The sequence below is a fragment of the Dicentrarchus labrax genome, unplaced genomic scaffold (assembly GCF_905237075.1).
Source record: "Dicentrarchus labrax unplaced genomic scaffold, dlabrax2021, whole genome shotgun sequence".
NCBI lineage: Eukaryota > Metazoa > Chordata > Actinopteri > Moronidae > Dicentrarchus > Dicentrarchus labrax.
In genome coordinates this window covers 21,367,420-21,384,443 of record NW_026136701.1, presented here as the reverse complement: position 1 = coordinate 21,384,443, position 17,024 = coordinate 21,367,420, and the positions used below count along the sequence as shown (strand labels likewise).

General features: G+C 39.5%; 1 protein-coding gene across 1 annotated transcript in view; it reads left to right on the top strand.

Annotated features, from left to right (window-relative positions):
• Positions 1-15,213, top strand: part of st6galnac5a (ST6 (alpha-N-acetyl-neuraminyl-2,3-beta-galactosyl-1,3)-N-acetylgalactosaminide alpha-2,6-sialyltransferase 5a) — a 47,137-nt gene extending 31,924 nt beyond the window's left edge. The window contains exons 4-5 of the mRNA XM_051423160.1: positions 7,039-7,146; positions 12,301-15,213. Coding sequence (XP_051279120.1) covers positions 7,039-7,146; positions 12,301-12,559 — 367 coding nt within the window. The 3' untranslated portion in view covers positions 12,560-15,213. The remainder of the gene's footprint in view (positions 1-7,038; positions 7,147-12,300) is intronic.
• The last annotated feature ends 1,811 nt before the right edge of the window (positions 15,214-17,024 follow it).

Here is a 17,024-nt window from a genome sequence, read left to right as displayed (position 1 = left end):
GGTTTGTCCATTCTGGGCTACTGTAGAAACATGACGGCTCAACATGGCAGCCTCCAAGGAAGGCGACCTGCAGTGTCGAGTGTAGATATATTCTGAGGTAACAAAAACATAATGATTCTTATTTTCAGTTGGTTATACACTCATGAAAACAATTTCAATTTAGGCATAAAAAGATGTTGGACATTCTAAAAAAAATTTGCATTTGCAGCACTAATTAATGGGTTAAAATTAACAACATGTAGCCTGCAACCATGTTAAGAAAAAAAAAAGAGATGAAATAGAAACAAAAAGAAAGTCAAAAAACAGGAAAGAAAGTGCTGCTTGAAGAGAAGGAACATCAGAAAATATGTATAATAAGGGCAATCTAGTGCAGAAAACATGCATGGAAGGAAATTGTAAGCAAAAGAAATGCCAATAAATGCCTTTATTATTGTCATTTTCATCCATGAGGAAGGCAGAAATGGGTGGCTGTGGCTCAGGTGGTAGAGCGGGTCGTCCACTGATGACAGGGTTGGCGGTTTGATCTCCTCCTCCTGTCCACAATTTGAAGTGTGCCTGTCCTTGCCCCTGGCAATGCCACTGGGCATTCCCAGTTGCCTTGGTGAATAGGCATCCAGCATAAAAGCCTATGCCAAATCAAATATGCGGATCATCAAATCTCCATGCCGGGTTGGGCAGGGTCCGGTTTGCCAGCGAGAGGCAAACAGATGATCCGCTGTTTAACGGGTACCAGCTAACAGAAGAAGAAGAAGGAAGGCAGGAATAGAAGCTGTAGATAGCAGTTGATAAGATGGCCTTGGAAAAACTGAAGTACCTTTAAAGCGATTGAAATTTTGAAAGTACCGGCAGAAAAAATTCCGACCCCCATCCAGGCAGAATGAAATGATTGGCTGGGCTTATTGCAGGCCTCCGACAGCCACAGATACTTTTTGTCATTTTTGTCATTTATTTTTTGCTGTCAGGATATAAAGAGGATTTCAACAAATATAACAAAAAATGCTGTTGACATACATCACCTACACTAGCAATAAACACCAAACACCCTCGAATCAATGTAGTCACATGTGGAAGGTGTTAGTTATAAATAAACCTTGCACTGTATGTGCCTTCTGGTGTTTCGAGTGTGAAAAGCAAAGATCTGGACCTTCAAATAATGGTTTGCAGCAGGAAATATAGATTTTTTTTCCCCCCACTAATAGGCTGCAGCCACATGTCCTCATAAGAGTACGCTGATAATGATGTTCAGCAGGTGTTTCAGCTTCAACTAATTACACCTAATCACACCTTCATGTGACCTTTACCTCTTAGCGGTTGCAAAACAACTATTATAATAAACTCAGTGTCACCTGCTTGTTAGAAATGAGTACAATGCAACAGCAACAACCTCGTTCTCGTTCTCCAATCTGCTCCTGGTCCAGGTATGTTTAAGAAGTCGTGACTTATTGGATTTGAAGTGTTGAATCTGTGATCTTATTTTTCTCTCTTGCCTGCAAGGTGAGATGAAAAAAGTGTCAAGGCAAATCAAGAGGTTTTCTTGTATCATCTGCCATTTTCTTGAAACCACCAAATCTTCTCCTTCGTCAAACAGGAGCCCTGTTTGAAAATAATCTCGCTTTTCAGTAGAAATAAGATTTTAAGACTCAAGGATCAACACACAATTAAACCTCTAATTAAACGGGTACTTTGCTAGATTTACAGCACCAAACTGTGTAAACATGAAGAACAGCACTTGCTCTCCTCCACGCGGATAAATCAGTGTTCCCCCTCGCAGCTTGCTCCCAGTCCTTTTAAAGATGGCCATTGAAGATAAGAGGTTGACATTTCACACCACATTATTCATCAGCATGTTCATAAACAAGGAAATGAGGAAGACTTCTTAAATGAGATTAGCTACATGCCTCCTGACTAAGACATCCGCGTATCCACCGCAGATTGCTTGGTGACAAAATGTTGTGCTTTGAACTTTGAAAGTTTTCTAATTTGCAAAAGGTGTGTGTGTGTGTGTGTGTGTGTGTGTGTGTGTGTGTGTGTGTGTGTGTGTGTGTGTGTGTGTGTGTGTGTGTGTCTGAGTGTGTATGTGTGTGTTTGTGTGTGTGGTACCAGGCTGTGTTTGTATTAGAGCCCAGTGGCTGTGTTTGCATATCACAACAAATCAACATGTTCCAGACAACCTGGGTCCTGTCTTAATTAAATGAAAATGAGAAGTCTGTGCTTCAGCTGCGATAGCATCACTTTGGCTCGACACTGTTGTTTGTCGTATGGACAGACTCTAATAAAGATGAAAGTCAGACAAAAGTGCTTTGTCACGATTCATCACACATGTCACTCGGCCAGTGCAGACAGTAAAACAGCGGGAACTTGACGATTTAGGAGGCAGAATTCTCCAGCAAACACAGTTGGTTGTATTAAAGGTCGGATTGGGGTGAAATAATGGGGGTAAGAAGGAGGAGAGTTGTTGTTTGCTTAATTGTTGAAAGAGAACAAAGCTTATGCTGCAGTGAAATAGATTCAGGCAAACTGGATGTCACGTTTGTGGATCAGAGCAGGACGGTAAAATTAGGTGAGCCCGGCAGAGAATACCGGTAAAGGTAACGGTAGCTGGCATTGCCATCTAAAGTTAGAATATTTTAACCTTTTGTCGTCCTCCAAAACACAATTTAAAACCAGATTTTACCAAGCTACCTCACACAAGGACAATCTGAACAACAGGACGCAAATTATTAAATTACAGAAAATATATGTGTTATTTATTTTATATATTTTATTAGCATAGCAACATATTGTCATGCATGTTCATAGACGGTTTGTGCTGAATCCATGTGGATACAACATAAGGCTGTGAATTTACATTTCATTCGTTTTTAGTGGGAACTTTGACGTAGCCTCGTAATCAGACTGACTTGTGACTGGATTGTGATTCACAGGCCTGGAACCAGGCTAACTTTGACCTGTGCATGGTGAAAAGTCAGGACATAACCAAAGTGGAGGTTTTCTTTTATGACCACTGTCGCTTGTAAACCTGTGGTGTTTCATGCTGCTTCTGGTCGTGGTGTTCTCTCCATTTGATATCAGTGTTAGATTGGGCCTTAGTGTCCTCACACTCCTTCTGAATTGGGTAAATTAATTTACCCATGTTGTTCTCTTTGTGTAGCATGAAGGGACTGCAAACTTTCATTTCATTGTACGACCTTGTGTCATAATGATAAATACATTCCCTTGTTGTTTGGGTAGATTTTCCACAAGTCTGTTTTAAAAATCGAACCTTTGAAGAGTTATGGCAAATGTTTCACTGAATCTATCGCTTAGTTGTCCGAGCTGTTTGCTTTTGCACCAAAGCGTTAGACAGACTGACCAACATTGCACCACATTCTGTCTTAAACTACAGAGGTGTGGACACAAACAAAGTTTATCTTCCTAATAACACTCTTGTTTATAACATTCCCTGAAGTCCTTCAACACTATGCCTATCCCTCACTGCCCTACAGCTTCCCAGGAAGGTGTGTTTGTATTCCACCATCCCCAAGCAGGGGAAATGTTCAAAATACAAATGCTGAACAGGTTTTTTTATTCAAGGATTTCTGCCTGACATGTTTTCCCCTTACACTGTGAGAAAATAAGAGAAAGTCAGCCTGAACACCTTTTTAAACAAGCAGGTAAACCCTCCACTCCAATGTGTCACCCTCATCAACCGCAGGCGAGCATGGTGTCGAGATGCCTGCCTGGTTGTTCTTGTCAAGACTTTTCTTATCAGGCCCGGGCTTTGTTTCTCTGTCTTGCTGAGTTATAACCCTCAGCTTCTGTGGATGGCTAGTGTGTATGTGTGGGAACAGACGAGACCAAGCTTTCTGAAAGCAGCAGGGTGACGAGGTGGTCGAGAGATCACAAGTTCTTCCTCATCCTTGAACCTCTGCCTTCTAACTCTTTAAGAGATGTGAAGGCTTGTCCTGGAAAGTGAACCAAAGAAAACTTACGAGTTATTTTCTGTCTTTTTCAGCTAGCAGCAGGGCTCTATGGCAATGTTGGTCTTTCTGTCAGCTGGTCCACTTCTTTGTTCCAGTTTGAAATAGCTCAACAACTGTTGGATGGACGTTTGGTCCAAATCCGTGCTGTAGTACTCAAGTCTGGACGTTTTTTCAACTGTCTCAGCCTCCTTGTCTCGGACTTGTTGGTATTTGCACTCGGACTTGTGTCGAACTTGGCCATTAGCCTCAGGGTTGGTTAGTTTCTTTTTTAAAAGTAAAACCGTTGATGAAGCGTGCTTGTTCAGAAAACGGGTATCGGTTTAATTCAGAATCCATCTACAATGGGCATTGACATTGGTTGCCTAGTAACCAAGGTTACCAAGTGGCCAATCAATGTCACCTAGTACGCCTGGCTGCCAAAAGTAATCTCATTGGCAACAGCAAAATCATTATTTTTTTTGTTTGTCTAGGTCTTGACTGTGCATCTCCCATGTGGCCTTTTCTTTTCTCTTTCTTTTCTTTTTGTAGTTTGTTCTGCAAAATATATAGTCCAATCTTATACTATAATTAATGTGGCAATGATTTACTGATGGTGGAATACTACAGGTGGCATTACTACAATTTTCATTATTTAGTGAGGAAGTTAATTAGGGTGACTGCAGTGCTTTAAGTAGGACTCATTTTGCTTCCCCCACTGTTAATTTAATCCCATATGGTGGCAGCTTGTGTTTGGCGAAATGAAACTTTACAGTCACACTTGAAAATGACTCTGCTGGAATAATTATAATTAAGTTTGCAGGGGTTGTAACCTCACCACCACTTTTATTATTTCCAAACCCGATAACTGATGCATGGATACATCCACTGGTCACCAGTCACAATCCCAGTCAAGATGAGGTTCAGCTGTGCAGCAGGGGGAGCATGACGAGCTGCGCAGCTGTGTCTGATTCAGTTGAAGGATTCAAACGTGTCCCTGCTGAATTTTTTACATCAGCTCATGCTTAAATATTTTCAGTGAGTGGGGGAGAACAGTTGTGACGCATTTTTTCATTTAAACTAATTTTATAAATTGATTTGATGAATACTGATTGCTCCAAAAGTGCCTTGGACCACAACAGCTAAACCTTGTGCATGACTATTCTTGGCGGTGATTAGAGCTGTGGCTGCAGGCCAACGAACCAGAGATCAACATCATGAAGTTTTCTGTCGTTACAGGATTGTGGAAACAAGAGCCAGCAGTCATGCCAGTAGTTCTGTGAGGCTCTGCCAATGACATATAAAAGAATAATGTTGCATCTTCACTTCACTGTCAATCATGACGTCAAACCCCCTTTATAGCTTCGAGAAACGAATAAAAGCCAAACTTATCAGAAAAATTAGCACCTGAACATACATCAGTGTGATAAGGACTACTTAAAGTTACCTAAATGAAGCCATCTTTGTGAAAAATGTATTTGTTGTGTATTTTGATTTCTTTAGTTCGGCCTATGTCCCATCTGCTAACATGGAGGCAACAGGCTTTATGACCTATACTGCAGTCAGCCACTAGGGAGCGAACGAGATCACTTCACTTTTGGAGAGCTTTCATGTTGTCCATCTTTATGTATGTCGGTGGGCTGTACTTATACATCCACTTTGGCACAGCGATGCTTTGAGCTAAATGCTAACATCGGAATGCTCAATTGACAATTCTGTCAAGCTGATGTTTAGCAGGTAATATTTACTATGTTTACCATCTTAGTTTAGCATGTGAGCATGCTAACATTTGCACTAAACAAAGTACAGCAGAGACTGATGGGAATTACTTTTGCGGGTCATAAAGAAGAGTGTCAGGAAACATAATAGTCTGACCTGATGATGGCGCTAAATGAAAGGTTTTGGGAAGTCAGCGGACCACAAAGTAATTACGCTTCATCCTCTGGGGCCTTCAAATATCTGTAACCAGATTTCATGGCGATCTATCCAGTATGTCTCAAGTTATTACACTCAAAACCAAACATTTAAGCCATGTGTCACAAGAGAAGTCATCAGGATTCATCCTCTGAGGACCATGAATGTTTCTAATTCAGTGGCAATCTGTCCAACAGTTGTTAAGATACTTTCCTCTCTTGAACCACGACAATATTGGACTAAAACACAGAAAACAGTTTGGGCTATTTTTGTAGGCTATTTTCAGGCCATTAACATGGTGTACAGTTTGTAGTTAATTAGAAAGTTCCTCCAAAGGTGATATGAAAAATATACTGCATTTATGCTTTTTTATTTATCTATGCTGCAGCCTGAATGAACTATGCTTCTGATAAACATTGCATTGCATTGCGTCTGTTTAATATTTCAGAATGTTCTCATTGCAGCGTATATCATATTTGCTTTTTTTCCCCCAAAATCAAAGCTTTATTAATTTTGAGGTTATTTCTTTACTTTAAACTGAAAGTTTTAATGTTCCTTTAGAAGTTGTGCAAGTTTAATGAATCTGGAGCCCATTAAATCAATTCAAAACCAACAAGGAATTCTTTAAAAATGTATGGTAGTCAGACTGGACTGTTGGTTCATCTGACAGCGAACTTATGAGACAGACCGTTCTGATCGACAGTTAGATTTAGAGAGATTTTCTAATGCAATGAAAATATAATTTTTATATTTCTTTCATTACGCCGTATCTCAGAAAACTGTGATTAATGCTCATTTCTTTGCGGGCAGGACTGAGAAACTGGTCTGAAAGCAGTTGAAGCTTTAGTAATTTCAACTATCTGCACTACATGCAGACCAAGGCTACTCTCGGATTAAGGGTTTGATTTTTTGACAGGGTTCATTTGTATCAGTCGATATGTAGGATGGATCTGTATTTTAATGAAGGTGTCAGGGAACTTGAATGATCTCACAGTCAAGAAAATCGACCTCGGGATTTAGATAAATCATTATTCTGCCATAATACACCGTTGTGAGATTTTCTGATTATCTTTCCCAGTTAATCACATTCAAAAAAATCAAATATGGTACAGTTCTCATCCTTGCAGTATCCCACGCATGATATCCATCCAGCTGTCTTCTTTCTCCCTCCTCCTCTCCTCTGCAGGAGGATATCAAACTCCTGGCTGAGCACCGGCTGGTTCACTATGACCATCGCCCTGGAGCTGTGCGATAGGATCAATGTCTACGGCATGGTTGCCCCGGACTTCTGCAGGTGAGACAGTGGAGCTGAATGTAAAACATCACCATCAACTCACCATCAAGCACCATCAGTAAGGCTTTTCAAAGCAGCGCTATACAGGCAGCCACTTCAAGTGTATACAAATTCACAGCAGCACAGCCGCCTGATAAGAAATATATTCAGGCAGCTGATAAATAAAATGTCAGTGTGGCTGGAGATATTTTGAGAATTCTTAAATTGCCTGAATATTGGCAAGAAATAAGTGAGTAAACAGGGCTAGCGTTAGAAACATTGACACTTCACACTGATTTTTATATATATGAGAGGGGGGAAAGCAGAGGTCTCACTCTGCTCCTTTTTCTGGCCACAACAAACCTCGTTGCACAGTGTGAGTCAGAGTGTGTTAACAATGCAAAAGTTTTGAAATATGGCTTTGTTGCACATATATAAGGTTTTAAAAGAAATGCTCTTTATCAGTAGACAGACATCTCTCTTTAGCCTCCTTATGCAGGAGCCTGGAAAGTGAATTTGGGTCATCGGGGACATTCAGCTCACCTGCTCTAGTTCCTTGCTACATTACTTAGGTTAGTGGCAATCAGTCTCCCTTTCTTTCTCCTGGATTCGTCCACCTTTCTTTGTCACATTGCAGCATCACCACAGTCCTTTCCCCCGTCCTAAACTCAGGCTAAAGAAGGTTGTATTTCTTGGGTGAATTTGAGATAAAACAGGCTTTGTTCACCCGTTATGATATATTCTGGATTATTCAGTGGAAATTATTCATGGAAATGTGGACTTCTGAAGTTCCAGTTCATGAACCGGAACACAGCTTATGTGAAATATGTGGACTTACCATGAGGGAAAACACATTAGGCTGTATTTTACTTGAGTGATTCCTCGTTCAAAATTGTTTTTTCCTTTTATGTTTTGGTCAGGTTAAAACATCCACTTTCATCTGTCTCACCTTCAGCTTACTCTTAACTTTACTCTTCTTTCTTTTTGGTCAATGTTCTATCACATTACAACATTTACTGGCATATCTTTCTATTGACAGAATACTGTAAGTATGAAATTAACATTCCAGTGCAGGAATAAAATGTTACCGTTGGTTAGCACTTACAATTATGGTCCTCAGTTCAATTAACAGTAGGCTACATACTGAAATGTTGTAAAGATGTGCAATGAAGTGTAGGTAAAAGTGAAAACTTCCTTATATATCATCTGTTTCCCCCTACAGATGATTTGGTTTGAACACTTTTTCTGCAGTGATAGTTATAAATGATAGTAATAAACTGCAACAGCATTAGCTATTATTGCGTTAGGAACATTACTAATGTTAATACCAGTAAACTAATGAACTATAATCTTCCTGTGAAAGCCATGATTATTTTCATGAAACTTTTCATGTCCATCAAGGTTACAGAGAAACGCTGAACCAAGTTTTCTACTTCTTAGTTGAAGAAAATTCCCTGTTGTTGGGGGGAAAAAATTAATGTCAAATTATGAGTTGCAGTTTTTACTCGGCAGCAATGATAACCAAAATAAGTTTTCGTTAAGTGTCCTCATTAGTCTAAGGGACTTCGTGTGTGACACTGAAATAGAACTTTAAATAATTACCAAATGAACTGCAAATGAGTACAGTGAGTACTTTGTCATGACTTAATTAAACACAAAGGGAGTCTTACTTTAAAACAATCCCAAAGTGCAGCCACAACAAATACCAAAATGCAGAACCAAAGCATCCAGGTCCGACTGCTAGTTGCCACGGTGACAGAGTAATTGGCAAAAGAAAAGCATGCATTCAATAATTATTTCCCTCTATATTTACTGTACATTTTCCACTTTAGAAACCTTAGAGATTTTATCTCTTAATAAAAAAAACAATGAATGAGAATGAGAACTGCGAAGAATTATGGGATGCGTAGCTGGTTCTGACTCTGTAATGCTCCTAGCAACTAACTCATCCAGCCTCATTAGCAGAGTTTAATGGTTTGAATTACAGCTCACGTCTCATCCATCTCAGCCAACACTTTAAATGGGGGATGTTATTGGACAAGGAACAAATCTTATTAGATTTTTCAATAAAAAGAACAAACTGTAAAATCTTCAGTATATCTTTGTTCTTAGTTGTGACTGATTACAGAATTATATTTTATTTTTGGGGTTTAGGCACAAATTCAATCTTGACGATAATGAAGAGGGAATGTTGGTTCTTTGCCTTAAACAAATGGTTGGCTTAAGCTGATACTCAGCCATCCTTTTAGTTCTTATAACGAGAGAAGTCTGTAGATTTTACTGGATGCAATCCAGCTGAGGATTCAAAAACCATGTTTCTCTTAACATCACGTCAAAAATGTTTTATGGACATGAAGGGTATATATTAATATAGCCAAGCATTAATAAATAACCAATACATATAAAAGATGCATTAGCTGTTATATTATCAGAAACATGTTTTTTCGATGCCCTCCTCTTTTCTTCTTTTATTTACCTCCTAAAATTGTTTTCTATGTTGTTAAACTGCTACTTGCTGTTTTTGAAGTACCCTCATTTTCTTTTTTCTGAAGAACGCTTTTGAAAGGTGTGTTGACTCATGAATGAAACAGTGTTCGTAATGACTTCTTACAGCGTACTAAGTCACTTCATCTGACCTGTAATTTTCATTTAGTGGTCCTTTGTCTCATCCCTCAATTACTGCTGTTTTGAAAATGCTGTATGTAAGGTGTGTCTTTTCACCAGGTTAGTTTTTAGGTCTTTTTTTTCCCTTCATTTCACTGCCAGTATGTGCAGATGGAATGACATAAAACAATACTTGTCACTTTTCATGACATCTTATTACTTGGTATTGACCAATTAACAATTTCAGTTTCACCAAAATCAAGTCTTTTGTACATGACATTTTAACAAAGAAACATACGAGCTGCTCATTCAGTAGAACATGGTGGAGACTCAGTGTTCCCCAAATCCTCAAGAAAATGCATCTTGAAGTCTCTAAAGAATAAGAATAAACAGGACAACAGAAGACCGTGCTTATGAGAGAACGCCGCATGACCTTCGACAAAAAGATCCCCCTTTGCTGTAATTCACACATGTTCACATGTGCTTTTGAAGCATTTTGACAGAAGCAAACGTACAATATTCTCTTGACAGCTGGATTCATTTGTATTTGCTACAAGATCATCTTGAAAACCTATTGCCGTCCAAAATACATACAATCCAAAGTCCTGAGGTATGTCGACTGTCGTACTGTCAATGGTAGGATCATACTAATAAAAAACAGATGTGGAAACAGATGCAGATATGACAAGTTTGAAATATATAATAGTATGGTCATTAATATATGAAGATAAATGACTCTGTGGACATCTCAACTGGGGCAGAATTACCTATGACAGACAGATCAGGTGTGTGTGTGTGTGTGTGTGTGTGTGTGTGTGTGAGAATGTTGTGTCAGCTGGTCTGAAGGAGAAAAAAAAGAGAATTTAATATTAACAAATTCAAGGACATAAATTGTTTAAAATGCAAGCATAAGAGGTCTATTTTTAAAGTAATAATTAATTCAAATGGAAAAGCAAGGAGTTGTTATGGAGAGCCAATTAAGCTGTCAGCGGCAACATTAGAGAAACGCTTTATGGCCAAAAGTATGTGGACACACATCAACGGGGAATCTTAACTCTACAATGTACAATGATATTTTGGGTGGTAGTTTGGAGAGGGCTGTGTCCTGTTCCAACATTATGCGCACAAAGACAGGTTCATAAAGAAATGGTTTTCTCAGCTTGGTGGGGAAGAGCTTGACTTGTCGGCACACAGCCCCAATCTGAACCTCATCCAACACCTTCGGGATGAACTGGAAGGCCGACTGTGACCCAAAATCACCCAACATCAGTGTTGAACCTTATTAATGCTCTTGTGGCTGAATGGGAGCAAATCCCTGCAGCCAAGTTAAAAAATGTTGTGTAATGCCTTCCCAGAAGAGCAGAGACCCTTTATTTTACTTAGCAGTGTAATGTTCAGGTGTCCACACAGATTTGGCCATGATGTTTCCCTTTTTTCTGTTTCTGTTTTAATGTTTTACTGTCCTGTGAAGATAAGATAAGCCTTTATTGATTTCCGCAGGGGAAATTTAGTTGTTGCAGCAGCACGAGGACAGAAATGAATACAGAAACAGATTAAAAAAATAATAATTAGAGGTATATGAAACAGAAATAAGAAGTAAATATATAAACTATACAAGAGAAATTAAAAGACTAAATTAAAAGGCAAGAATGATAATGGTTTGGTTGGTAGCAGCAAAATCAACAAGTATATGTCAACAGCAAACACCAAACTAATACATAATATTATTAATGACACTGGGTGTGTGTCTGTAATAATACAATAGAATATACCAATCCCTGGAAATTCTGCACGACCTTGCAATTGTGTACAATAACCAAATTTTGAATGTGTAATATTGTATCTGCATGTCACAATTCTGTCAGTAATGTAGCTGGGGCACAAAAACAAGTTATTTAGCCTAAGTGTTTTTTCCTTTTCAATTTTAAGCATAACATTTAATTTTTTTTGGTTTGTTTTTATTTCTGCAAGTCCATATTTTAGATTGAACCTGTGCATTTTGGTGAATGTGTGGAAAATGTGGTTATTTGATGGTTGTTCTACGACAGAATAAAAGGACAGACATACAAAATTTACAGACAACTAAATCTTAATAAAGGAGGAGGCTGGGGAGGTGGAAGAAGGTGTCTCTGAAATAGGCAGCAGTGTAGCAGCAAGAATGCAGAACTCAGTGTTGCTTCATTTAGACTGAATGAGTAGCAAATGTTTATATGGACCACCTATATCGTGAAAGAGAAGACCAGCACGATTGGAGGCTTTATTTTTAGGTCTTTTATTATTCAAGCTCATACAGAACTCTTTTGTGTGTGTGTGTGTGTGTGTGTGTGTGTGTGTGTGTGTGTGTGTGTGTGTGTGTGTGTGTGTGTTCAGCTGCAGGTGGCATTTGAATATTATTACAATCAGCTAAATTTGGCTGCGTTAAGCCCTCCAAAGACAAATAAATGAATGCAGATCAAGTCCCCCTCCTTCACCACAAAATAAAAAAGTCTCTGTGGTGTCACATGAAACTCAAGAGACTCATTAAAGCATTTTCAAATGTCAACTGTCTGTCCTCTGTCACCACCACTGCAGGGAGCCTCAGCACCACTCGGTTCCCTACCATTACTACGAGCCACGTGGTCCGGATGAGTGCGCCATGTACATTTCGCATGAGCGTGGGCGGCGGGGAAGCCACCACCGCTTCATCACGGAGAAGCGGGTCTTCGCCAACTGGGCACGGACTTTTGACATCCACTTCTACCAGCCGGACTGGAGCCCCCCGCCGCTCCCAGCCAACCAGACGCTGGAGGGGACGGTGACAGCGGCGCCCCTGGTACCCCAGAAGACGTGACCGGTGTCTGGATGAAGAAAATGCTTTAGAGATTCATCTCAGAAAGGATGAGGAACATTTGCATTGAGGGCTTCTGGACCCTAAACAGAAAGGATGAAACATGAAGTAGACAAGAAAGTAGTTACCACAGATTTAAAAACTGGGTCTTGATGATCCTGCTGGACATTTGTTAGGAACATTTCTCCAGCTCCACCACTGAAGCTCCAGCAGTGTGCTTTGTTTACGGAGGTGAAGCAGTTCAAAGTTGTACATCAGTTTTTGAAAACCTTGTAAAGTGAGGGGAATAAACTGGAGGCAATGTCATTACACACTCCACTCTCAATGCATGCATGCAGTGTCTTACTGTGGATCCTCCTTGTCTTTGTGCATACGTGTGTGTGTGTGTGTGTGTGTGTGTGTGTGTGTGTGTGTGTTTGTGTGATTGTGTGAGAGAGTGTGTATGCATATGTTTACTAGAGGGATGACAGTGGATACAAACTTGAGTTTGGGCTCTTCACAAAGCCTCTGTTGGATGACAGATCTATGCAGGATTCACTGCTTACAGTTCACTGATAGAAAAAAACTTTTACAATGCCCTTAATCTAACAGTGCTGAATATTAAAAATACTTACTCTTTTGTTAAATTTGGCCCTTTTTAAAGTATGAATTGTAACTTTTAGGCTTTTATATTCTCCTACGTTTTTAGAGATTGAAGAGGTCAAGTTGGATGAGATTCTTTAGACCTCTGTGTCATGCAACAAAGGCTCAAACTCCTTCAAAGCAAGTATTCACTTCCCCGACTTTAATTTATACTGCCTTTCAGATGTGTGAATTGTCACCCAAGTCAAACTTTGAAATGCTGCACTTCCTAAATGACAAGTGTGTAACATTAACCGAGAGGTTTTATCTCATGCGTGTGCACCCCCTCAGCCCTCTGTGTATGTATCGTAAGGCTTTGTCGGCTCCTGTCAACAGTTAATAGTGCGATTTATATAGCTACAAGCTGGATTTCCATGTAAATGCACAGCTGTGTCACACAAGACAAGTGGGAGATTAAGATCGAGAGCAGGGATGCAGTAGCGGCATCCATCCTACTATATTCATCTGCTGCTGCTTCCGAGAGCCTGAATCGCCTCGCAGGAGAATTACACCGTTTTTTTGTTAAACTGATGAGTATGTGATCTGTCACTCTTCTCCTCTCTCGATCCCTGATTGTTTTTTATGTGCCTCTCATTTGATGGAGTATATTCTGCTTGTAGACTGCCCCTTCCTCTCTCTGAGATCCTCTGTTTTCCCCTGCTCTCCCTGAATAAGAATCTGATTGTCAGTCTGGAGAAAGTGATGAGACGTGTGGTTATAGTAATGATACATCCTTGTGCTCAATCCCCATTGATTTTGCCCTCATCTCTGTAATATGAGTAATGAGAAGATGAGAGATGCTATGGGTCAGATACATACAACAGGAGAATGTGTTTCACATCATGTGGTGGAGATGAGGACCCGTCTGCTTTGCTGCAGCAGAGGTGCTACCGTACTGGCTCAGAGTCGTGCTGCTACCTTTTGTACGGTAGGAAAGACCAAGACGTGTGTTTGTTTTTCCAGAGATGTTGACTCCTCTGCGAGCGGCTGTGCACAGTGGTCTGTATTAGCAAAAGTGATAAGCACTTGAATATCTTTGTTTTTGGCCAAATGAACTGAACCACAGTATGTTGTTTAGGGCTGCAACTACTAACTGTTTTTGTTTGATGAATTGTTTGGTCTTTTAAAATGTCAGAAAATTGAGGAAAAATGCCAATCACAACTTTCTCAGAGCCCAAGGTGACATTTTCAGATTGCTTGTTTTGTAAAAACATCAGTTCAAAACCAAAAAGGTATTCAATTTAGAATGAGATAAAAAGCAGCAGATCCTCACATGTGACAAGGTTTAAATTCGAAATGTTTTCTTCATAAATAACTTTAAGGAATGTTTTGTTACGTTGTAAAATTATTATTTCCTTTCTTTCAAAGTTGGGTGAAAGGATTGATACAGTTTTCATGTCTGAACAGTAAAAACAGACAGCAGTCGGTTAGCTTAGCTTAGCATAAAGTGGGGAGCGGCAACCTGCAGTTCTTTAGCCCCTCTTGTTTTTAAACATTTCGCCAATTAAAACGTGCAATACACACGTGTCCTTTTAAAATTTAAAGTTTAAAAAACATCGCAACATGTATTGTAGTTTTCAATGTTTTGATAGTAAAGGTATAAATTATAAAATAAGACAATTCACTGTTTTACTGACTGCACATAATCCCCCATAAAAAGTTGAATTGTCCTTTTTACCTTTACTCTAGCTTTTGACAACAAACGAGATCTAATGTATTTATTAGCTGTAGAGGTGCTGGTGGATTTTGCTATATTGGACGGGGTGGGACCAATTATTTTACCCCGTTTCCAGTTTTTATGCTAAGTTAAGCTAAGAAGCCGCTAACTGCAGTTATATATTTGTGTTATCAACTGTGGTATCAACCTGAACAATCTCTAACTATTCCTTCAAAGCTATTAATGGGTTATCAAATAAAATGTTCTGTTAATTGACTAATTGACAAATCATTTCAGCATCAATGTTGATCTGTTTTCTTCTCTTTTTGCACATAATGGAAATGTATCATTCCACTCAATAAAATACTTTTTATCAGTAGTCTTGCGTTCAGCAGTTTGTCAGTAAAAATGCGAGAAATACATTTGAATATTATCTCTCTGTGTGTGTGTTGTTGCTCCGAGAAACGAAGAGGAAATGTAGAGGTTTTTGTGGAGGATGGGAGGCCAGTGACTCACCTTCACTCTCCACTTCCACTGACAACAGCTGCCATTTTTACTTTTCAATCTCTCTGTTCCTGCCTGGTTGTGACATCAGGCTGTGTCATACTGAAATAATAATGAAACACAGGCAGACCTACAAGGCCATAACTCCCCGGAGCTACAAACAGATCCTTGACCGTCTTCTTAACTGACACATCACCTGAAGGTAAAGCACATAGATCAAGGGAACATTATAAGATGATGAAGGGAAGTATTCAGCAGAGCGTCATGAACACTTGGGTTATTAGACAGCTGAGTTCACTAAAATGTACTTCATAACCATTTACGATGATTGATGGTTCATCATAAAGTATAATATCAAAAACTATGAACAGGGCTTAAAAGTAACTGTTTTTATTTTTATCCTCTTCAAACACACACAAATACTAAGTTATAATAATATCAGAGCTGAAACTAACCATTATTTTCATTATCAGTCAGTAGTTTTCCCCCAAGTCAAGGTCCACTTATTGACTTTTTCTGGAGCTTTCAACCACAACTTAGTCTGCACAGTAGATGGAGTTTGCTCAGTTGTTGCAGATGCAGGTAATGACGGGACTGTTAGATGTGCCTGAAAGCACCAAAAAACCACGAGTTGAGTGGGGTTTTGGTCAAAATTGGGAACAGTCAGATGTTATTGTCATACAAGTCAGTTTTAAATGAAAAGCAATCTCACCTCAAGGTCCATTTAGCAGCTGTTCCAGAGCTTTCAGTTGTATCATACAATCTTCCTCAGAAGGAGATTTCCCGTTGAATTTAAAATTTCAATTTTGTTCTGAGCACTTTCAAGACTTTTTTATTGAGACTGAAAGTTAATTCTTGAATTTGGAAACAGTAGTTGGTATAATGATCTAGTACTGCCCCCGAGGCCAAAAATGCCATCTAACATACCAAAATGATTTCTTATGTTTAGCTTTGCATACATTTCAGAGCAATCTGGACATTGAAGAGAAAGCTGTTCATATTTATTACAGTCCTTTCTCTACAAGCAACCATCATCAGAGTGGAAGACTCTCTCCTCTTCTTTATTTTTGTTTTCTCACGCATAGTTTAAGCAAAGCCACATTTTAAATATAAAACACAGTGAGCACCACTGAGCATGATTTATGCCGCAGCTATTGTTGCAGATTAGAATGAAAATCTGTAACTGCTCAAATTACTATTATCATTCCTGGGAATGATTGACATTACAAAGGCTCACTGACAGGCAAGCTGTTGGAAATCCAGAGTTTCCATGGAAATTGGACAACCTGTCAGACACACATACACACACACAGTCTCCAAAACAGCATGTGTGTGCTTGTTTGTTTGTGCGTAAATCATTAAATTTAGCAGGCTGCCACATGCGGCTAATGTCGACGTTGTTCCACTTCTAAAGACAAGGAGTGTATGTGTCTGCGCTCACTGGTGAATACCGAAGCTGTTCAATGTTTGAACAACCTATGTGACATATTCAGAGCATCCTGCCTGACTCTTCAGCCTGAAATCTCTCTGCCTCTTTGGAGATGGCTGCTCTAATATTGTCCTGTCACTGGTTTCTCCCCACCAAGTCAGGTGTGAAGGAAGACAGACACTGATCTTTATTAGCAGAGGGAAACCATAGTGACAGAGGAGACGGGAGAGTACATCACCACACTGAAAGGCTGAGTA